The following is a 25,438-nucleotide window of genomic DNA, read 5'->3' on the forward strand; positions in this document are numbered from 1 at the left end:
GGTTCTGGGTCTATTATTATACTTGATATTTCTAAGAGAATATATCTGCAATGTTCTCAACAAAAATTAGAGAATCAGAAATCAAAATACCCTAGCACTATGAGGAGATAATGTTCATGAGCTAGATTGTTTTAATCAGGTCATAATGTACACACAGATTTATGCTTTGTTACTTGAGCAATTACTGAATCTGCAGGAATGGAAAACAAGGTTCTAGGTGAAAGGCCAGCGAAGCACACGATTTAATAATAAAAAACAGAGGGCGCCTGGGTGCTTCAGTGGGTTAAAGCCTCTGCCTTCAGCTCAGGTCATGATCCCAGGGTCCTGGGATCGAGCCCCGCATCAGGCTCACTGCTACGTGGGGAGCCTGCTTCCTCCTCTCTCTCTCTGCCTGCCTCTCTCCCTACTTGTGATCTGTCAAATAAATAAATAAATAAAAATCTAAAAATAATAATAATAAACAGAAATGAAGGCACCAAAATACATAGTCCTTTGGCCCCATTTATCAGAGTCTGGGTTTTGTGAATTGTGAGCACCAGCCCTGGAAAGATCAAAGGAAGAGCCCCCAGAATCTGATTTCCTTTAAGCTGTCCCGGGAAGGGAGGAGATCTGGAGCCAGGCCAGACCTGCGCAGCCTCAGCAGGGAGCGGATCTGGTTTGGGCTAGGGAGGGAGACGGCTGGAGGCTGTTATCTCCCTGCCTCTGGGGTACGTCAAGGCCTGTCATTCCCAAGCCCTCCCAAAGAAATTCCACACCCAGAGTTCATATGGTTTGAATCTATTTCGTCTCATTCCTACTTCAGAAAATAAAACAAAAAGCAACTTAACATAAACACTTAGCATTTTCGGGGCAACTATATTAGAAAACTTTTTATTCTTAACAAGAATACAAAATAAATGCTACTGCTACTAAAAACTCTAGCCCATGGATAGCCCACCAAAGGTGACACCAGAACTCACACCCCAGCTGAAGCAAAGGGCCACTGCTTCCTCACATCGACTCCACAATCCTGAATTCAACCATGCACCCATTTGCTCTGAAAATTTCTGGATGTTATGGGTCATGACCCTTCATCGTTTTTTTTTAATGACTGACTGCCACCAAAACAACCAGTTTCTATCTGGTTGCTTCGCTACACCTGCTCCGTGCTCTTGAACCACAGAACGGACTCCCATCCAGGAACCGCAACGGAGATTTCTTCTATGGAGGGAGAAGAGGACCCTGGATGACTCACTCCTCTTTCTCTGAGATGGAAACATCTTCAAATTCTACAGTCTACATAGGACATCCCTATATGTTCCAGAGTCCCTGATACTGGAGAGTATGTCCCCAGTGAGACTGAGCTGATGCCCCCACGTGGATCCAGGTAGGGGAAACCTGAGGCTGAGTGTGGGCCATCACATAGGGCACAGACCAGTCCTGGTGGGGCAGTGTCCTCTCATGCAGGTGTGATGTATCCTGTCCCTGAGCAGGGCTCCCTGGAGTAAGAAGCCTCAACTCTGTTTACATAGGGTACAGGTAACTGTACTTGTGGTCATGATTCCAGATTTGTTGTAGGTCTTAACCTTTCACTGTTAAAGGATCTTCTTCCCTGCTGAGGTCGCAGTAATGCAGGACCTAGTGTGGCAAGTTTTAAGCCTGTGCTTTTGACAACTTAGAAATCTGGCGTTGATCAGAGGAGCATCAGTTTGCTGAAGGACAATCAATCGTGTTAACCTTCTTCGTGGAACTGTCTTCAGAACCCCGTGCCCAGGTGTGCGTTAGGAACATATGCTATCCTCTATTGAAAGATACACATTCAAATGTATTTTTAGTAGTTCTGCTTTGTTTCAGGAGAAACTGCTTCATTCGTGATTGGACTCTGACCTTACTACTAGAGCCATTAGTACAACATGATTCTATGCATAATTATACAATTACAAAAGGATTCATTATGCAGCTATAATTGATTATTACTGAAACAAATTCTCTGTTATTCACAAATTTTACCTACAAGGTGACTGGCTCGTAATTGTACATGACACCCTGTGAGGCATGAATATATAAATGACTGACATTGAGGAAAACAGCCTACATTTTCTCATGAGATGAGGAAGTTCTGTGACTCCTCCAGGATACAGAGAAGGACCTGGACACACAGTGGTCATCACCCAAGACAATAAAGGGGCTGGCAGGTGGGAAATATGCACTGATCAAGGTCAAGTTGCTCACTTGCTACCAGGGAATCTAATGAAAAAGAGAAAAATTACTATGATGGCAGAGAGGGTATAAAAAGTTACAAAGGTGCTTTCCAGGACAAGCATGCTTGGGGTCGCAGCTGTCCTCTCAGAGAGGATCTAGGTGTGATAATGTTCCTGTGAAGGTGTTGGCCCCTAGCCTGGTGCATGCACAGAGCAACAACTGTAATGAATCCTACACACAACATCTGAGGTACATCTGAATGCTGCACAGAGAATGTCTATGTGTTTATCACAAAATCTCGAACACGTGCCAGTATCTATAGTCTTTGTGCTGTTTTTATGTATTGATCTTCTTGTAACACACATACATAGCAACTGTGGCATTTGCCAGCTCCTGTGAGTTCCAGCAGAGGACACTGGAAGGGCTAATACAATGTGAGACTTTTCTTCCTTAATGTTTCGCTCACTTGGGAGTTCTAGGACTGATGGTGCTGGCCTGAAGACAAGGACCCAGAGCTGCCAGGACACACCTCTGGACACTCTATGAAACTAGAAATACGTCTGGATCCAACATCATGGACAAAATATTTCAAACGAAAGCTGCCAAGGTGTCTGGGATAGCACCAAAAGGAAAGAACGGTCGTGGCTACATTCAGATGACTGAGGAAAAGCCTCTCAAACCTGTCCCGTTTTCACTGCAGTAAAGGGAAATAAGGATGACATAAGACGTAGAACTCCTGCATGTTTCCAGGGAAAATCTGGACCAGGAAGATCATTCTCACTGTCAGATTCTCAGCTGTCATTTTCAGGGTTCAAATGTTTACTTACTTTTTTTTTTTTTTTAAGATTTTATTTTATTTATTTGACAGAGAGAGAGACAGTGAGAGAGGGAACACAAGCCGGGGAAATGGAAGAGGGAGAAGCAGGCTCCCTGTGGAGCAGGGAGTCTGATGCAGGATTCGATTCCAGGACCCTGAGACAATGACCAGAGCCGAAGGCAGATGCTTAACCAACTGAGCCACCCAGGTGCCTCAAATATTTACTATCAAAAACACGGAAAGCAGCATGGAAACAAGAGTTCTGGGCCCTATTTTCCATGAAAAATGAAATCCACAAAATTCACCGACATCTAAAGTAATTCTATAGTGTTTACAGTGTATGGCCCAGTTATTAATGCTTTATTTATCCTCATGATTTTATGAATAAGGACTAATGCTATTCCTTTCTTACCAATGTTACATAATAGAATACATAAATATTTGGCACAAAGCTCTGAAAACTCTTCAAAATTACTAAGTGGTAACAGCAGTAGGTGCATTTTTTTGTTCTATGGAAGGGACTCTGGGTGGGCTCCTGGTTGGGGAAGGGCCATGAGAAATACCGGGCCATAATGAGAATCCTGGAAGACTCAGCTTTACCTCCCCACTCCCCCTTACTCCAGAAGGGAAAGTGCTACAAATGGAATTATGACTGGTTATGCATACATGAAGAAGGCTCCATAAAATCTCAATAGTATGGAGTTGGGAGTGATTACAGGCTGGTGAACACATTCACACAGGGAAGGTGACACACCCTAACTCCATGGGGACCAAAGCTCCTGATCATGGGACCCTCCCAGACCTCACACTATGTACTTCAACTGTATCCTTTATCATAGTCTTTATTTATTTTTAAGATTTATTTATTTAGGGACGCCTGGGTGGCTCAGTTGGTTAAGCGGCTGCCTTCGGCTCAGGTCATGATCCCAGCGTCCTGGGATAGAGTCCCGCATTGGGCTCCTTGCTTGGCGGGGAGCCTGCTTCTCCCTCTGCCTCTGCCTGCCACTCCGTCTGCCTGTGATCGCTCTCTCTCTCTCTCTCTCTCTGACAAATAAATAAATAAAGTCTTTAAAAAAAAAAAGATTTATTTATTTAGTTGAGAGAGAGCAAGCTCATGGTGGGGAGAGGCAGAGAGAGGAGAGAGAAACTCAGGCAGACTCTGCGCTGAATGCAGAGACCCAGACGAGGATCATTCTCAGGACCCTGAGATCATGATCTGAGCTGAAACCAAGAGTCGGTGGCTTAATGGACTACACCACCCGGGTACCCCTCTAATAGCCTTTAATAAGCTGGCAAACGTGTTTCCCTTGAAGTCTGCAAGCTCCTCTAGCAAACTAACTGAACCCAAAGAAGACATTATTGGAATCTCTAAAATATATCCAGTCATTCACAAATATGGGTATTGGCTGAGCTTATGAAAGTGTCTGAAAGTATGTGTGTAAGGCGGGAGGTCAGTCCCATGGAACTGACCTCTAACCCTAACCCTAATCTGTGGGACCTGAAGAAATTTCTGGGTGAAGAGTGTTCAAGTAAAGCTGTAAGACATCTACATGGTATTGGAGACCTGCTTTATTTATTTATTTATTTATTTATGCTTATTATTTATCATTTGTTGTGGGGAAAGCACCTCCACACTGCATTGTGACCAGAAGTGTCAGTAGTAAGTAAGAGGGACACAGAGCAGAGAAACGCATTAGAGAAGAACTGGGTTTTTCCCTTCATAGAAAAGAAACAATAGGGTTTTTTTTTCTTCATAACTGATAAAAATAGTTAATTTTTTTACAAAAGGATTAATGATCATCTAAATACTGATAGTCAACATCTGAACCTAGAGCATCAAGAGGCAATCAGGTGCCCTTCCAGAAGACCCGTTCTTGGATTATCTCCTCTGACAATCAATGCTTCGTCCAGAAATCTTTGCGCAGAACAGCCTCCATGGTCTGAGACTTGAGAGTGTACGTTCCAGCCCTGGACACACGCATATACCCTGAACGGGTATTTAACTGACCCCTGAAGACCAGGTACGCGGCTCCGGCTTCCAGGGTTTAAGCACAGAAGTCCAGCCTACCCGTGACTTACTGTCACATCCGCAGAACCTAGACCAGAATCCACCCAAAACAATTCATGCGCATCTGTGTCTCGGACTGCATCCTTCATGAGCTGATCATTTCATTGAGGATGACCACCATAAGGATGCCCTCAGCGTGTCATCCTCAAAGCAGGTTCCCCAAACAGGCCTCAATGGCCATCACCTGAGAACTGTACAAAAAGAAAATTGGAGGGTGGGGGTGTTTACAGCCAGCCCAGAAACAATGAAATTGTTACATGGAAAGAGGCCCAGAAATCTGAGATTTTACAAGTGCTCCAGGTGGTTCTGATGTAAGATAAATTTGACAGCCTCTGTGTTAACGAAGGCAACGATCATTCCTGAATTATGCACAGATGGTCACTCTAAGATATTCTGTTTGTGGTGATGTTACTTACGTGACACACACAACCTAGACATTTCCGGTATTCATAAATCAATAGGACTGTAATACAGTCTGTCTTGGCTACCTCATCTTCCACATGTCCCTTCTTGCAATGCCCTCCTCCAGCTTCCTGGGATCACCCACAAATACACTTCTCATCACATTCTTTCATCAGAATAATCCAACTTAGAATGAACTAGAATTTATTCAAATATTTCATCAAATAAGAACGTGGTGTGATGACTGAGGGTGGGGCAAGCACGTCTGGCCACGAGAGAAGTGTTAGCACAATGTCAGCTGGTGGACAACAGCAGAGGGAAGAAACAGACAAACCAGACTACACCATAGTATGGACGAGCCCTTTCATCAGACATGAGCATTCCCTATGCAACATGCACGGAATACATGACATACGTCGTGTTTTCTAGAAGCACACATCTGCCTTTTCAGGGTACATCGGACCACAAAGTCACAGCCACCCCAAATGCAGGATTATACTTCACTTGGATCAGGGTTCAATGTGCACATGACCTGCTACCCGGCTTCATGGTATCAGTTTCCACAACTACCAGGAGTCCGCTTCCCTGCTTCCCACAGGATGGGCAGAAACGCAGCACGGGCTGTGAACGAACCTTAAAAAGCCGGTGGACTGTTTGGGGCAGAAATGCTCACTGCCTCTGACTGGTGAGCTGCCCCCCGACTAATCAGTGCCCCTCACACAGATCGCAAGGAGTAACACTCGTCACGGGGCTCAAACAGAACGGAGTTTCCTGCCGGCTGTGCAGTGGCTTCACTGGAATGTCATCCAGCGTTGGGGTTAGAGACCGAAGATTCTAGTGCTTTGTGGACACTCGGCACACACCTTCCTGATCCCTCCAGTGTCCACAGGCTTCTGTGTTTCCAACATCTACTCTACCACGTGCCATCTAAAGGGTATGGCCACAGTGTTTGCATCTTGCAGCAAGCCCTCTCCTACCTCAGTGGTTTTGGCCTGAAAAATATAGGAATCTCCAACAGCATCTGTCCTCAGTACTACAAAGGAATTTATGAAATCAGGAAGACAGGATCTGATGTCTCTGGACGCAGGGAAAAGAATGTGTTAATAAGAAAATCACAAGGAGGGGAGCCTAGATGGCTCAGTTCATTAGGCGTTTGACTTCAGCTCAGGTCACCATCTCAGAGTCCTGGGAGCAAGCCTGGTATGGAGCTTTGCACTGAGCGAGAGTCCGCTTCTCCCTGGCCCTCTCCCTCGGCCCTTCCCCCAATCTGTGCTCTCCCTCCCTCTCTCAAATAAATAAAATCTTAAAAAAAAAAAAAAGGGAAATAAATTTACAGTAGTGTATTATAAAAGTACATAAGTTTAAGTGCACACACACCGTTCAATGCCATGGTGTTCAAGGTTCAACAATACTTCACTTTGTAGTCACAGTCTTTTTACCTATAACCTTGTTTAGTGTGGAGTATGTGAAAGTTAGTGCAAAGATAACATTTCATTCATAACACATCAGTGTTAACACACACACAAACACACACACAAATTCAGTCTCTCTAATTAAATAGTAAGTTCAAACATAGTCTAAAGAAACCACTGCAAAATCACTGTATGACCCTTAGTCAAAATACAGATTACCAGCATTCAACAACCAGTCTTTGTTCATCCTCTGTAAGGATCAGAGAGTTGTGGCCCTATGGTTTTACTAGTAACATTCCAAATATGTGATCAAACTGTTTATGTTCTCAGTAAGGTTTCTGGTCAACGGCAGTCTGCTAACAGTTAAATTTTGGCACGTGCACACACACACTTTTTCCTTAGTTCTCTTACACCTAAATTATATCTTAAGTTCTGCATATTTACAACTTGCATTCCATGCATACCAAAGCCATGGGAATCTTTTTTGCTCAGGACACGGAGGAGAAAAAAACAAATGAACAAAGAATGACACAGAATAAAATTTTATAAATGGTGATTCAGAATTCAGAAAAACATATTTCTAGTGACTAAGTTATATTAGCATTTGTAAAATACAGTCCCGGGGCCTTGTGTGGGTAGCCAAGTTTCAATAAAAGCACACCAAAGAAAATGGAATAGCCAAGTTCATCACTCACAGACCCTAAACGATGCACACAATATGCCTTGAAAAGTACATGACAGAGTCGAGGAGGAATGCAAGGAGAGCAAGCAGCAGGACCTGGGGCAGATGCCTTTATTAGGGCCCATGGTTGGAGCTCCCTGCACTTCCTGGGCAAGTCAAGAATGCACAACTCAAACCAAAGTATGTGGAGTCTGATCATCTCTGTAGGGTCTGCTCTACAGAACGCACAAGGGAGTGTGTCCTGAGGGTAGACAGTCTTGTTTACAAGGGCTGCTGGGGATGTTGTTTCAGGAACCTACACTGGCTTGTAACTCTGGGGCTGTTATCGATTATACCTGCTACCAGGAGGAGCTGGTATCAGTTCCAGCCCCCTGCAGGACTCAAACGGAGCCCAAGGCAGCAACACCAAGAAGTGAGATAGCTACATTCTTTTTTTTTTTTTTTTAAGATTTTATTTATTTATTTAACAGAGAGAGACACAGCGAGAGAAGGAACACAAGCAGGGGGAGTGGGAGAGGGAGAAGCAGGCCTCCCACAGAGCATGGAGCCCGATGCGGGGCTCGATCCCAGGTCCCGGGATCAAGACTTGAGCCGAAGCCACCCAGGTGCCCCAGATTGCTACATTCTTTTTTTTTTTTTTAAAGATTTTATTTATTTATTTGACAGACAGAGATCACAAGGAGGCAGAGAGGCAGGCAGAGAGAGAGGAGGAAGCAGGCTCCCCGCGGAGCAGAGAGCCTGATGTGGGGCTTGATCCCAGGACTCTGGGATCATGACCTGAGCGGAAGGCAGAGGCTTTAACCCACTGAGCCACCCAGGTGCCCCCAGATGGCTACATTCTTAATTACACGCCTTCGTTTTATTTTTTTAATGATTCATTTTATTATTTATTTGAATACTTTTTTTCTTTTTTTTTAAAAGATTTTATTTATTTATTTGACAGACAGATCACAAGTAGGCAGAGAGGCAGGCAGAGAGAGAGGAGGAAGCAGGCTCCCTGCTGAGCAGAGAGCCCGATGCGGGGCTCAATCCCAGGACGCTGGGATCATGACCCGAGCCGAAGGCAGCGGCTTTAACCCACTGAGCCACCCAGGCGCCCCAATTTTATTATTTATTTGAGAGAGAGCACAAGCAGAAGGGGGAGAGGGAGAGAGAATCTCAAGCAGACTCGACACTCAGTGCAGAGCCTGACAGAGGGCTTGAACTCACGAACCTGAGATCAGGACCTGAACTGAAACCAAGAGTTGGCGGCTTAACTGACTGCCACCTAGGTGCCCCTCTTGATAATACTTCTATGTCATCTGCATTATAGCCATCAAAATGTCCCAGTAGTTACAAAAAGGAGGGAAATATATAATATATAAATTTGGGAAAGATAATCTCAGATCATTTGATGCTTAATGCTACTGGGAAAAGGGCATACTTGTTAGGCCATCCCACTGCATTCATAAGTACAGTTGATTCTGGAGCAAAGAAGGTACAGGGTTTCTCCTACGTATGTACATTCTGATGTCAAAGTTTTAAGTAATGCTTAAAGGTTTCACCAAATTGTTTACATGTGTAAGACTGCATCCCAGCATGTATTCTCTGATGCCCAGGAAGGCTTCAATGCTGGGTAAAGACTATGCCATATTCCTTACATATGTAAGGTTTCTTCTCAGTATGAAGTCTGAATTTGAAGACTGCTTTAAAGCTTTGTCACATTTATTATATTGGTAAATCATGTCTTCAGGAAGGATACAATGACATTTAAGAAGGTTAAAGCTTGATAAAAAACTTTCCAACATGTATTTCTTTTATACTCATAACTGGAAACAGTTCTTTAAAGTTTATTAGGATTTACCCTGTTAATGTTTATTTCCAGATTTACCATTCATAAATTCTCTCTCCATTATAAACACCTCGGTAATTACTGAAGATCAAGTCCTCACAAAAGGCCATCCAAAGTCCATCACACATAAAATGCTGCTCCAAATTATGTATTATAACTATTGAACAGTGATGGTTAGATAAAGACACTCCAACATGTATCAAAATTGGGGACTCTAGAACAGGAGAGCCTATTTGTTAGTAGAAGAATCATGAACCCTCAGGAAAGGAATTCTGAAATTCATTATATTTAGACTTTTAATCTTCAAATTTCTAATTTTATAAGAATCTTTGAATAATTAATACCTATAATTGAAATGTTTCAAATCATTACTTTCAGCATGCAAAGGGTGTTTTTCCAGACTTTCCGGTTTCGTTTTCAAAGAGTACATATGTATGAAAAAAGGAGTTGAGGTTTTGTATTCAAACACAGTATTCTGCAAACATAATTGTCTTAAAGTGGGATTTTCCCCCAAAATGTTTTTTATTCTCTGTTTCTTCTAGCAGCAAGGATTCGATTAAGGGTAATTGTCCCTGGTTAGTTATATCCATTGTATCACTGTTTCCACCCCTCACTTACTTCTGTCACCTTCTCAGTCTTTCATTAACTGTGATCTCAAAGCCACAGTTTCCATCGTCTTCCCAGTAGCATGTTATGAAATACATTTTCTTTAACTGTTTTTGTAAAAAAATCCCAGGTGTCATGAGAAGACATAACTGAAAAACACTAAGTAAATTATTCCACACAGTACACTTGCAAGTATATACTTTAAAATGCTAATGTATAAAGTTAATATTCATCAGAGGACATGAGGAAGACGGAGAACTAGGAAGGACCAGGACTTTGCTCCTTCATGAAGACACAGACTAACCAAATTGCCTTTCTGAGTGCTCCAGAAGGCAGCCGGGAGAGCACAGCACCCTTAGACAAGCGCAGGTGAAGAGGGCCAGTTGAAGAGAGAAAGCAGGTTCGTTGTATTTCCCACGCTAGCTGTTCACCCTACCTGGCACTCCATGACAAGACCGTGAGAACACTCTCCACTCTGCTTAGGAGAGAAAGACGTGCGTGAACTCTGTGGGCTGTAATCTGGATTCTTTGCAGAGGCCTGGAGGACTTGTTTCTTTCATGTGGGACATGGAAGGCTGAGGGAATGGGAACAATGGAACACACCCATTTGATGCGTTGTGGGGACGACTCACAGAACAGGTAAATACTTGCACAAAACCCAGAAACTGCCGTGCTGAAGATCACCACGTGCAATTAACATAAAACAACAACCAGTTACTTAACTGGAAAGTACAAAAACTCAGACATTACCCGTCCCCAGAATATGTCTGACAGGCCCCACAGTTAGGGCACAGATGGCTGTTACTATGTTCTCCATTACAAAGCAAATGCATAAATCCTTGGTCCAGGGCTCGTTTTTAAATTTCCAAACATCAGCAAAAGATCACAAGGCATACGAAGGAGCAGAAAAACATGTTCCAATTAAAGGAACAGAAGAAAGCTCCAAAACCTGGCCCTAAATGAATAAAGAATGATAAATTACCCAACAAAGGATTTAAACTATCCTGAAGGTGCTCTTGAAGGAAGAGTAGAAACCAGGAAACTAACTGATATCCAGTGAAGGATGCATGACCGAAATGAAAATCCAAAGAGACAGGAAGCTTAAAAAAACCATCAGACAGAAATGAGGAGCTGAGAAGTACAACTAAATTTTGAAGAACACTGAAGGGGTCAGCACCTGACTTGAGTAAGTAGAAGAAAGACTTGGACAACCTAAAGTTCCCTCGTTTTCAATTATCCACTGAGGAGAGAAAAAAACATGTGGTAAAGGACAGGGTCTAAGGGACTTATAGACACCAGTAAGTAGACCAATATATACATTAAGGGAACCCCCTAACCAAGGAGAGGAGAGTCGAAAAGGCCAGAGAGCTTACATGAAGAACAACTGGCTTATACTTCCACAACTGGGGGGAAAAAGAGACATGTTCAAGCAGCTCACTGAATTCTAAGTAGGCTAGATGTCAAGACATGAAGACACTGACACATTATAATTAATTTATCAAAAATCACAAGTGAACAGAGAGTTCTGAAGCAGCATGACAAAACTAATTCCTCCTGTGTAACAGAGCTCCTCGAAGAATATTAATGGCTTTTCAGCAGAACTTATAAAAAGAAATGCAAGGGATAATACCTTCAGGACTGAAAGATCAAAAAAATATCAACCAAAAACATTATATCTGGCATAAATGTCCTTCAAAAATGGAAAATGAAGATATACCCTAGTCAAATCCCCTAAAAGTGTACCATTAGACCTGTCCTACAAGCAACACTAAAGAAAGTTTTCCTGGTTAAAATACAAAGATCCTAAACACTAACTAAAACCACATGAAAATATAAAGTTCTCTGGTAAATGTAAATGTTTACGCAAATACAGAAACCTAGACTATTATAATGAGGTAGCACAGACTGCTACTTTCTCAGTGAACTGAATTATTTTAAAGAATAAAAACACAGGGGTGCCTGGTTGATTCTGGCTCAGGTTAAGATCTCAGGGTTGTGAGATCAAGCCCTGCATCGGGCTCTGAGCGGGGCATGGAGCCTGCTTAAGATTCTTTCTCTCCCTCGCCTTCTGCCTCTCCCCCCACTCACATGTGCACTGTCTCTCTTAAAAGACATAAAAATAGAAGAACAAAAAGGATATATCTAAACTATACAGTACACAACAGGAAAGACAGAATTATTAAATACAGGGTTATCAGTGACCTACAGCGGGTACAGGGATGGACATGATAAGTAGCAGAGTTTTGCATGCTCTTGACAATATTAGGTTTAAATGGTTTGTTACAGCTTTGAGAGGTTTTAAGTAATCCACATGGTAACGGGAGGGGGGGGGAGGATGGACAACTACAAAAGACATAAAAAGGAAATGAGAATCATATCAAAGTATGTCACTACAAAATCAAACAAATATAATGAAGCACACTGGGAGGGAAAGGGTAAAACAGCCACAAGAAGTACAGAAAACTATGAAACAACAGCAGCAGTGTACTTCCCTTTAGTAATTACTTTGCTGGTAAATAGATTAAACTCCCCCCCCCCACTAAAAGGCATGAATTGGGGGCGCGTGGTGCTCAGTGGGTTAAGCCTCTGCCTTCGGCTCAGGTCATGATCTCAGGGTCCTGGGATCGAGCCCCGCATCAGGCTCCTGCTTCCCCTTCTCTCTCTGCCTGCCGCTCTGCCTACTTGTGACCTCTCTCGCTCTGTCAAATAAATAAATAAAATATTTAAAAATAAATAAATAAAATAAAATAAAAGGCACGAACTGGCTGACTGAGTAAAATACAAGATGCAACAACCTCCCGTCTACAAGACAGTCAGTCACATTAAATCTAAGGACACACAGAAGGTGCAAGTAAAAGCAGTAAAAGGACATTTCATGAAAATGGAAACCAAAAGAGGGCATCAGGGGCTGTGCTAATATCATACAAATACATACTAAGTTCATGAGTTTCAGAACAGAAAAATATTATATATACATACAGAAAGGAAATTACCCAGACACTGTAACAGTTATGCGTGCACCTAACAACAGAGACCCCACATATGGGAAGCACAGAAGGCAGAACTGAAGCAAGAAGTCAAGAGCACCATTACAGCAGCGAAGGGTTAATACTTTGGTTTAACTGGATAGAAAGACCACAGTTAAGTCCCAGAAGGAGAGCACCCGAACAAGATGACAGTCAATGACATGTGACGGACATACACAGACCATTCCACCACGCGAGAGCAGAAGACAGAATCTTCTCAATCGCACACAGAATGCTCTCTAGTATAGACACACTGCCCACAAAACAAGTCTTTAAAAAAAAAAAAGATTTTATTTATTTATTTGACAGAGAGAGAGAGACGTGGTGTGAGAGGGAACACAAACAGAGGGAGTGGGAGAGGGAGAAGCAGGCCTCCCGTGGAGCAGGGAGCCCCATGTGAGGGTCGGTCCCAGGACCCCAGGATCACAACTGGAGCCAAAGTCAGACGCTTAATGACTGAGCCACCCAGGCGCCCTACAAAACAAGTCTTAAGAAATTTAAGAAGATTAATATTCGAAGTATCATTTCTGACCACCATGAACTAAAACAAAGAATGAACAGCAGATGGAAAAATGGAAATGCCACAAATATTTGGAAATTAAACAATGTGCTCTGGAACAATCAGTGGATCAAAATGAAATTAAAGAAAATAACCAGCAAATACCTTGAGAGTAATGAAATGAAACAATATATTCAAACATACTGAAATCAGAAAAAGTCACAGTTTTGTTTTGTTTTGTTTTTTTAAGATTTTATTTAGTTACTTGAGAGGGAAAGAGAGGAGGGAGGGAGCGCATGAGCAGGGGAAGGGGCAGAGGGAGAGGGAGAAGCAGATTCCCTGCTGAGTGCATAGCGGGATGCAGGGCTCAGTCTAAGGACCCTGAGGTCCTGGCCTGAGCCTCCGTCAGTCACCCCCAGAGAAAGTAATCTAAGGAAGCAGTCAGTGGAGTGAAAAAGCAACCTGAAAAATGCAAGGAATTCCTTTGGAGAGCCTCTAAAGCAGAAGGATTTAACATCTAGAACAGAGAAAGGTTTTTTGTTGTTTTTTTAAAGATTTTATTTATTTATTTGACACAGAGAGAGATCACAAGTAGGCAGAGAGGTAGGCAGAGGGAGAGGGAAGCAGGCTCCCTGCTGAGCAGAGCCCCATGTGGGAGCTTCATCCCAGGACCCTGAGATCATGACCTGACCTGAGCCTAAGGCAGAGGCCCAACCCACTGATCCACCCAGGCACCCCCAGAGAAAGAACTTTTGCAGTGACAACCAAACAGCAAGAGCATGATTAAGAACTGGACCAAGTTTTCAGTGGGCACAATCCAAGGAAGATATACAAATGGACAAGGCATAGGAAAGATGCTCAACCTCACTATTCATTAGAAAAATACAACTCAAACAGTGAGTCATCACCTCTCACCCGCTCAGACCCCACTAATAAACATGAACCAAAAAAACTTACACGTGCTGGAAAGGATGAGGAGAGACTGGAACCCTTACCCACTACTAGAGGAAATGTGTATGAAGCAATCACTATGGAAAACAGAATGGAGGTTCCTCAAAGAGTTGTAAATCATATTACCATACGATCCAGCCATCCCACCTGACCAAATCAAAGTGGGATCTACAAGAGATATCTGCACAGGGAGATTCATAGCAGCATTATTGAGAAAAGCCAGTAATAAATGAAAGCAACAGAAATATTTGTGAATAGATAAGAAAATGCAGCATATACATTCACTAGAATAATATTCAGCCTTGAAAAAAGAGACACATCTTGTCTCTTTATATAACATGGTTAAAACGTGATGATGTTATGTTACGTGAAATAAAGGAGTCAGAGAAATAGACTATGATTTCATTTAAGTGACCAAACCTAATGTCGTTAACCTTACAAATAAGGAAGGAAGGAAAGAGAGAAGGAGAGAAAGAGAGGGTGCCAGGGTCATAGACACAAGTGTGGAAGTTGGTACTTAACAGGTATTAACTTTTAGTTTTGCAGGATGAAAAAATTCTAGAAATTGGTATTCCAATAATGTCAACACACTTAACACTTTAGCTAAAAGTGGTTCAAATGGTAAATTTCATGGCATATACTTTTGACCACAATTAAGAATAAATAATGACACCTAAAAGGGAAAGAGCTATAAATTTCTAAAAATGATCTTTAGTTCAAAAAGGTGCTCCTCTCAAAAAGAGAATATGATGCCACAAATAGATGAGGACATTAATTCCATACAACAACTTACCCAGGATAAACACACAGTATAATACAACCACTGACAACTAACCAAGAAAAGAAACAAACAAGGTAAGTCATGAACCAACAATGCACGGGTAGTATTATACAGACAAACACATACAGAATTTTACTGGCATTTGGCATGTTGATTCCTGTTTCATTTAAACCCTACACTGTCTTTGAACTCCTAAGTTGAAAACTGTTAACCAAAACTATAAAACAGATTTTAAAAAAGCACGATTCAATAATGCTGTAAAACTATCAATAAAAATGAAGTTTATTGAATGCAAACAATAAGAGAAATGTTAACTGCAAGAATTCTGAATAAAACATAGGTATGTTATTATAAAAGGATTCTTGATATGACAGTAGTTTTAAACTGAGTCCGGGCACTCAAGAAAAGCAAACATTTGAAGCATTAGTATGTGTTATGTGCCACAAATTATGCTCAGAAAATTAATTACACTTAATCATAAAATATTCTAATAAAAATTTTACGGATGAGCTTTGAAAGGACATTAGAGAATTTGAGAGATATTCCCACTTTGACAAAGAATGCCAAGGCTGTAATTCATCCTTTAGAAGCAACATCATGAACAAACATATAAAAACAGACCACGACTGTTGTGAAATATGCTGAGTATCACTGCTACATAAAATAAACATTTAGATGTAAATTATACCACAAACATTTAAGATAATTATTTCAAGTAGCACTCCCCATATCACATCTTCAGGTGTGGTCTCCTCCTGGACCATTACACCTCACCTATGTCATCTGCTTTACTCAATGGCACCTACCTGGATGTAAGGCTCTTTTCTCTTCACATCCCAGGGCTCTCTCTTGGCTCCAAAAAGGTGAACAGGTATCACTTAGATATAACAAGACTCATTTATTTTAAAAATAGAAATATGAGTTTTGTTGAATTCTGTAATTTTCAACCCAGTATTATCCTCAACAGAGAAGACAGAACATTGTAGAATGCTAGCAAATGGTTTCCCCAAATGATGTTATTTGATGACTTTGAATGGAATGTTTTTATGGCAATTATACGTGCTACTGGAACACAAAGAATGGCAACAACAATCCTTTTTACACATGTACTAGAAACCAGAGTATTATAGGTTAATGCAAACAAACAAAAAAAGAGAACAACAAAGTAATTTATGAGACCAAACATATTTTTTCTCTTTTATGAGAGTGTTTGGCCAAATGTCCAGTAAATGGAAGAAACGAGGTTTTAAACAATGTTATCTAAGTTCGTGCAGGTCTACAAACACAGATGTATAAAGTGATGTTTAAAGCAATGTTGTGTAGGGACCAAGGGTAGGCTGCCCCCAAGATGGACACTTTAGCATGGACATTCTTTGGGCTAACGGTAACTGATACCCTGACTTAAGAGTAACTTTTTACCCTCTCTTAACTTTGTAGAAGGATCTAACTTGGGGGTCTTTCACAGAATATGGGTGATTAGTAGTGACAAATTTTATCTGAGTGACCCACCTGTGATGTGGCAAACATCTAATTACCAAACATCTACTCTTCTCATTGCCTGGTGAAGTGCATTTTTCCACTCGAAAATCCCCAGTCCTCTTCCTCCTCAGTTCAGGAAGACATAAACGCCTCCTTTTGCCTGACTGCCTTTGGGATCTCCATGCCTGTGAAGGCTCCTTACACACAGAAAATTTAAGTTGCTCTTTCGTGACAATCTATCTCACTGGATTCTTAGTCCAGCTAGAAGGACCTTAAAAGGAACAGAAATTCAAGCTCCCTGACAGAATCGACACAAAGTTGGTCTCACGAAGCCGGCACTGATCTTGTCAGTTCAGATAAGAGAAAGCACACCACAGGTCGTATGTCCCCAGGCACAGCTGTCGAAGACAAGGGACATGTAGCCTAGGCTCAAGACATAGGAATGTGACCCCACTAGCTTACAAGGGGCTAATCAGCACTACTCTACAGTGTAAGTATGGGATACACCTCATAAAACCTCTCAGATAAAGAAGAAAGATATTTTTCTGATTCAAAGTGTTTTCAGATCAAGTACACCTCCAGGTTACAAGGTGAAGGGGCACCAGAAGTTAGCAAGGACATCTGCTAGCATGGCCTCTTGGGTCTATGAGTTTTCTTCTCTGTTTTTTCCAGTTTCATCTTAGGCCACAAAATTACACCACTTCTATTATTCGTGAAGAGTTTACGACAACACAATTGTCCAAATTCATCTTACCCTAACAATAAGGCAATGAAAGGCGGAATTCTATGTAACACAGCAATTTCAAATCTGCTTAAATCCAGAGAGATTATTACCACACAATTTGATTCTCACATCAATAAAATATTAGACATAAACAAAGCACATCTAGTGGAAACAAGCCACAATAAATCAAAGTGTAGACATTGCTCGGTTGCTAAAGAAAGCCCTTGACATTCCCAATTTCACACCATCAAATTAATCATTCTTGCTGCTTTAAAAACACAAATCACGGGCGCCTTGGTGGCTCAGTCGGGTAAGCATCTGCCTTTGGCTCAGGTCATGATCCCAGGACAGCGGGATCCAGCCCTGAGCTAGCTCCCAGCTCAGTGGGGAGCTTGCTTCTCCCTCCCCGACTAACTCTTGTTCTCTCTTGCTCACTCTTCTCTTTCTCTCAAATAAATAAATAACCTAATTTGATTACAAAATAGTCTAAGAAAACACACTTGGCCTGATTATTTACCTAACTGCAGGTAGAACGGAGGTTGAGCTAGAGACACTTTAAAAACAGGTTTGCAGGAACATTTCATGAGGAATCTCTAAACTGAATTTTTTTAAAGATTTTATTTATTTATTTGAAAGAGAGAAAGAGAATGAGAGAGAGGGAGCATGAGAGGGGAGCGGTCAGAGGGAGAAACAGACTCCCCGCTGAGCAGGGAGCCCAATGTGGGACTCGATCCTGGGACTCCAGGATCATGACTTGAGCTGAAGGCAGTCGCTTAACCAACTGAGCCACCCAGGAGCCCTCTAAACTGAACTTTTAATCGCATCTCCAGGTCAGAGTTCACGCCATATACTTGCCACCAGACCTTATGAACAATAACTACAGATTTCAGTGACTTCCTCTCTTCGTGAAGTCCCCTAAATATCCTGAGTTTCCTGCACCTGCTGGAAGTAATCATCCTTGCTCATATGGTAAAGCTGTTGGGAACTCCGTAAGCAAGGTACCAGGCTGGTATTTCCCAAGGGGACCCTATTTGCCCCATAAAGTCAGTCTTAGTCTCCTACAGCTGTCTCGTCATAGCTGAGTCTATGCAGCTCTTTCTCAGCTATGACGTTCCAGTGCAAGCCTTGGTCATACAACCAGTGTTTCTATTTGTGTCTTGCCATCATGAGAAAAGATTCTAATTGAAATTAAACACATGTAGAGACAGGCATTAAAATATAAAAGCAGTTACCGAGACACTCTGAATTCCGGAGGAATCAGGGAGAAAGATAAATGGTGCAATTTGTTTACAAAGGTGTATTTTGTACAACTGCAGCAAGTCAGTTAACTTAAGGGACAAAATTTCGTAAAGCTGTAAAAACCAAAATACTTTTTGAAAGGTTTTATTTAAATTCCAGTGAGTTACATGCGCTGTCATATGTGTTTCAGGTGTACAACAGTGACTGAACAATTCCGTACAACACCTGTGCTCAATCCAACAAATGCCCGTCTTCATTCCCATCCCTCATTTAGCTCATCCCCCCACCCATCTCCACTCTGATAACCATCTGTTTCTTCTCTGTAATTAAGAGTCTATTTCTTGATTTATCCGTCTCCTTTTCTTTCTCCTTTGCTTGTTTGTTTCTTACATTCCACATATGAGTGAAATCACCCGGTATTTGTCCTTCTCTGACTTCTTCCGGTTAGCATAATACTCTAGCTCCATCCACGTCATTGCAAATGGCAAGATTTCATTCCATTTTAACGCTGAGTAATATTCCGTTCTAGATACACACACCACATCTCTTTAACCATGGTCAATGAACACTTGCGCCAGACTGAAGCAGAAATGCTCACTGCACTGACTGTTGTACCAAGCAATCCAAGGCGACAGACAGAGCCAGAGCATGGGATGACACCTATCATCCACTCAGCAAAGGGAGGAAGGTCCACACAGCAGCATACCATCTTCTGCGGAAAGTCACCCAACTACACTGGATCTAAACCGTGGTGGGGTTATATGCCTGGGATGCTAGCGCTTTTGCAGACCGCAGCACGAGCCTTGCCGATCCTGCCTATTCCACTGTGCAGAAGGCGCCTTCGCCTCCAACATCTACTCTGCCATGTGCCATTTTGAAGCTAAGCTCCAGATGACTGCATCATCCAATACCCCTCCTCCATCCTCTGCCGTGATCTAAGCCTGGGCAAACACAGTCAACACAACAGCATCTGGTCCTCACTAACACAGGAATTCAATTCAACTGTGAAGATAAGATAGGACTTCTCTACTCCTCAGAAACCCACCCCACATGCCGATTCCTTCATTCCATTACATGTACTCATCAGATGACCCCACCAAGAGGTGCCTGTGCCTTTCGAGGGACTAAAGGGAGCCACGTTGAGTTCCCTACCCACACTGAAACGAGTTAATCACACTTTCTTTTAATAGGTCTTACTTTTCTAAGGGCAGTGCCACCACCCTCTTTCACTTACATTCGCATCCCACAATCAGGGCTAAATTTCTCAGTTGATACTCATCGGCCTTACTCGTCTCTAATGGCAATTAAGAGGTCAGTGAGGACACTCTCACCACAACGCAGGCAAAGAAGAACATTTGAGATGCCTGTGTAGGTGGAAATAAAGCTAGGGATAAACAGAAATGGAGATCTGTAGATCACTAGGAAAATAAACAGGCGTAAGTTGTTTTTCTAACTCCAGGGAGTCAGTTGTGCAACCCAGGAACGGCATCCTATCTCCACATGCAGAATTCATGCCAGTTCTTCATCCTCTGTACTTTCTCCCTCTTAACTGGGGCTACAGTATCACTCCTACATACCAACCACCATTGTACGTGTACGTTTACTTTATAGAAACACGAAAATAAAATCCACACATACGAGGTGGGGCACATACCTTTATTAGGGGCCAAGGTAGAGTGCTTTAGAGTCCCTGGGGAAGTCCAGAGAGCCTTTCAAACTGAAATAGGTTTAAGTAAGCTCGGTGGGAGTCTTCTCTGAAGGACACATAAGGGGAAGGTCGTGGGAGACAGTGGTTGCTCAGAAAGGTGGACTGGGAATGTCATATGAGAAGGTACATTAACTTCTGACTCTGTAGCTTGTTGTGCAGGGAATGCACTAGTAAGATCACCTTGTGTCACTTAAAGTCCCCTGCAAAATTCCTGCCTACACGAAATGTATGCTAAGTAGCACTGTCATGGGGTACTTCAGTTAGTCGATCCGTGAGACCCATATACCAACTATAATATATCCATCCCATTACCCCACTGGTCCCAAGGAGGAGAAAATGGTACGATAAACTAAGGGGAAAACAATCACACATTAGCTACACATTAAGGCCACTGAGAAAACGGATTACTAGATACATTTCCATTCTGTTGCCAAAAAGGTGATAGATACAATCAGTTATCTACAACCTTATATAAAATGAGATAGGTTAACATTGGTAGTCAGATAACACTTCACTCATTACATATCCATGTTAACATGATAAAAAACCATTATGTTTTATTAATTAAAAAATATTAAGTTCACAATAGACTAAGTTATGCATTTCAATCCCCTCTATAATCCTTACTCAAAATACAGAATTTAAGCATTAAAAACCATTCAAGTGCTGATACAATGATGTGGAAGTAGTGATTTTAATAATTTTCAGGTGTGAGGTCATTTGCAACAAATGTGGATGTATGCCATATCAGGGAAGTTACAAGTCCTCTTTATGATATCTGTGAGGATTTCTTCCTTTCAACCACATCCACTAATATTCTCTACTTCTAACTATTGCTATTGTGAGGATACATCAGTATTTTATTGGATTGCCACCACTTCTGCCTCTAATACCAGTGGCTAAAATATTTTATTTATAACATTCAGAAAGTCCTTCAGTTTTAATAATGAAGATGATGTTCCCAACACCTTTTCCATGACAACTGTCATTAAAGTTATAACCACAAACAATATGTCCATTTAGATTTTCTTCATATAGTGTACATTATACTGTCCTTCATCTTCCAGGGATAATTAGATATGCGTGAGTCCCACCTAATGAAGGAGAGATCTCATCTTTGATGAAGCAATAATCATGATGTCACATAATTTCACACATACTAAAAATAAACGTATTCTCTGAAGTGACTTGAGAGTAAGTATACACTAATATTTGCTAGACATAATTATCAGATAGCGCCCATGTAAAAAAAATATTGAAGTTAATTAGAACTATGCAAAAATCTATCCACTTAATCTTTTGAAGCATAACAGGACAGACATTTTTGTAACAGTTTAACGTTCTTAGTACTCCTTATCATGAATACTCTGATGTAATGTCAGAACAGACTGACTGCTGCAGTGCTTTCTACTCGACTTCTGTGACATTTACTGATATCTGATGTTCAGTCACGTATATTTCTAAATATTTACATCTTTCAAATTACTTTCTTTTATGCACTCACGGGTGTTTGCTAAAGTGCATATTTAAAATGAAGGTCTTTCCTCATTCATTAAGTTTGCAGGGTCTGAATCTAGTGTCAATTTTCAGATATTAAGGATTGAATTTCAATTAAAGGCACTGCAAATTTCTCTATATTTTACAGCTTCTATGCTGTATGAGAACTATGATGTTTAGTAAGTTGAGAGTTCCAGCCAGAGGCTTGACACATTCCTTTACCTTTGTAATGTTTCCCCTCAGTATGAACTCTGATGCTGAGTACGGTTTGAGCAATCCTAAGAAAGGTTTACCACATTCTTTACATTTCTAAGTTTTTTTCTCCAATATGAATTCTCTGATGTTCAATAAAGCTTGACTTCTGATAAAAGGGCTTGCCAAATTCATTATGTTTGCAAAACCTTCTCCAGTATACATTCTCTGATCAAGTTAGACTTTAGCATTGCTTAAAGGCCTTGACACGTTCTTTATTTTGGTTAGGATTCCTTCAAGTATGAATTCTGTGATGTCTAGTCAGGTGTGAGTGCTGAATAAAGGTGTCACCACATTCTTTACATATGTAAGGTTTCTCTCCACTATGAATTCTGTGATGCCGAGTTAGGTGTGAGTGCCGGTTAAAGGCCTGGCCACATTCTTTACATATATAAGGTTTCTCTCCAGTATGAATTCTGTGATGTTCAGTAAGCTTTGATTGCTGGTTAAAGGCCTTACCACATTCTTGACATTGGTAAGGTTTCTCTCCACTGTGAATTCTGTGATGTCGAGTCAGGTGTGAGTGCCGGTTAAAGGCCTGACCACATTCTTTACATATATAAGGTTTCTCTCCAGTATGAATTCTGAGATGTTCAGTAAGCTTTGAGTGCTGGTTAAAGGCCTGGCCACATTCTTTACATATGTAAGGTTTCTCTCCACTATGAATTCTGTGATGTCGAGTAAGGTTAGAGTGCTGGTTAAAGGACTGACCACATTCTTTACATATGTAAGGTTTTTCACCACTGTGAATTCTGTGATGTTGAGTAAGGCTTGAGTGATGGTTAAAGGCCTGGCCACATTCTTTACATTGGTAAGGTTTTTCTCCAGTATGAATTCTGTGATGTTGAATAAGGTTTGAGTGCTGGTTGAAGGCCTTGCCACATTCTTCACATTGGTAAGGTTTCTCTCCAGTATGAATTCTCTGATGTCGAGTGAGCATTGAGTTCTGGTTAAAGGCCTTGCCACATTCTTCACATTGGTAAGGTTTCTCTCCAGGATGAATTCTGTCATGTTGATTAAGGTGTGAATTGTGGATAAAGACCTTGCTACATTCTTCACATTTGTAAGGTTTCTCTCCAGTATGCATTGGCTGATGTTGAGATAGTGTTGAGTGCCAGTCAAAGGCTTTACCACATTCCTCACAAATATAAGTTTTCTGTCCAGTAGTGACTGTGTTATGTATGTTTAGTCCTGATGATTGGCTCAACATGTTTCCTGTTTTATTACATCTGTGTAAATTTTTTTCCATGTGAATTATCTGATAATCACCAACACTGGAGGACTGGTTAACAGATTTCCCACATTCATTGTATTTACAAGGATTCTCTCCCATAGGGATATTCTTATGTATAATGAGGTTGGAGCTTTGGTAAAAGACTTCCACACATTTATCACATTCATAATGATTCTCTGGAAAATGAGTCCTCACATGTTTATTAACATTTGAACCCTCGTTAAATTTGTTCTCAGATTCACCACACTGAGCAATTCTATTTTCATTGAAAATGTTCTGGTCATCTTGTAGTGTTGACTCCTCGGTGAAGGACCTCTCCAATGGATCCCACTGAGCACTTTGTTCTTCATTTTTAAATTTCTGATTTTCAGAAATATTTGACTCAAGGGTCAATCCAATCCTACTTTCAAAATGGTTCAAATAATTATTTTCAGCATGGCCTAAGCAACTTTCCAGATTTTCCAAATTTTCATTCTCCAGATATGTATGTTTGACCATTTGATTTGAGCCCTTGCTTATAGAAAGACACTGCTTTGCAGAAGTAGCAGACTTAAGAAGGGATGTTTTCCAAACTGTTTTATATCCTTCACCATTTTGGGCAGTCAGATTCATATTATGGACAGTTGTCTCGGTTTGGATATGTCCTTCATGATATCTTTGATGCTCTTCACTTTCCCCATCATTTTTCCAGTCTATCATTAAGTGTAAATTCTCAAGGGCACTATGTTTATATCTACCCACTGCCACGTTTTGGAAAGAAGCTTCTACGCACAGCTTTGGCAGGAAACTCTGGGTGCCATGTGAAGATACAGCTGAAAGATATCGAATAAGAGAAAAGTAAAATCATTCCACTTACTACTCTCAGATGAATATAATGAAAGCTTCTAATATACAAAATTAAAATCAATCACAGAACTTCAGCAATATGGCTGAGAAAGAATCATCAGGACTTCATTCCTCCAAGGAGACATAAACTTGCAGACAACGTACAGACCACAGAGGCTATCACACAGTTCCAAAGTATAATGCTGAAGCACAGATCATGATCCTGTATCTCAAAAAACCAGGAAAAGTGCCACTCACCGCAAAATTAGCAGAAGGAAGGAAATTTAAACTTAAAATAGAAATCAACAAAAGAGGAAATAGCAAAAACAGGAAAACATCAACAATAGGAAGATTGCATTTTCAGAAAAGATCAACAAAATCAATATACTTTTAACTAAATAAAGAATGGAAGAGAAAATACCAAGTAAAATCAGAAGTGAAGAAGTGAAAGCAGGCACAATATAACCGATACCCTAGAAATAAAAACAATTATAAGAGGTGATGATGGATAATTATATGACCACAAACAGGGAATCAAAAAAACTTGTGTAAATCTCAAAACGTATATAACCTACCTGACTCCATTATGGAGAAATGATTTGAAAAAATAAAAATATCAAATCATCTACCATTAAGTAGATTGAAAAAGTAATAATAATTCAAAAAACAAAAAAACAACCTCCCAACAAAGAAAAGTCCTGTACCAGATAAATTCACTGGATAATTCAAACATTTAAAGAGAAAGTACTTTAAATCTCCAACATTTCCGAGGAGTGAAGCGAAAGGAAACTGTCAAGCCATCTCTGTGACACCAGCTTTACCAGGTTATCAAAGCCAAGGAAGACACCATGAACAGAGAAGACCAGAAACTACGACCTATGAGGAGTAGTTACTCTAAGTCCACAAGAAAATACAGCAAACTGAATCAAAAGCACATTTCACTATTTTACACCATAATCAAAACTGAGAATTCCTCCTGAAGTTCAGGGTCTTCTTAACATTTGGAAATCTATAAATTTAAGAGTATGCATTAACAGAACGAAGGCCAAACATGACGTGTTCGTATTAACTGACGCAGAACATGGGTGTGAGCCTATCGGACAGTTTCATGATTAAAATCACTCAACAGCAAGAACAGAAGGAAACGACCTCAGTATAACACAGGCCATATAGGTGCTAAAAGCTGAACCCTAACACATTCAATAGTAAAAGACTGAAGGCTTC

The 25,438-nt window shown here is 41.0% G+C and overlaps 1 protein-coding gene across 2 annotated transcripts in view; it reads right to left on the reverse strand.

Moving 5' to 3' along the window:
• The window catches only part of LOC308358023 (uncharacterized protein), a 184,406-nt gene that overhangs the window by 119,754 nt on the left and 39,214 nt on the right, over window positions 1–25,438 (reverse strand). The window contains exon 3 of one of the 2 annotated variants that reach the window (XM_080828003.1): window positions 18,841–24,201. The exons of the other annotated variant lie outside the window; for it this stretch is intronic. Within the exon in view, the coding sequence (XP_080684129.1) occupies window positions 22,391–24,201 (1,811 nt within the window). The 3' untranslated portion in view covers window positions 18,841–22,390. Of the gene's footprint in view, window positions 1–18,840; window positions 24,202–25,438 lie in introns of those variants that run through there. 2 annotated transcript variants of the gene reach the window in all.

This window comes from Martes martes (genome assembly GCF_963455335.1).
Source record: "Martes martes genome assembly, chromosome: 17".
Classification (NCBI taxonomy): domain Eukaryota; kingdom Metazoa; phylum Chordata; class Mammalia; order Carnivora; family Mustelidae; genus Martes; species Martes martes.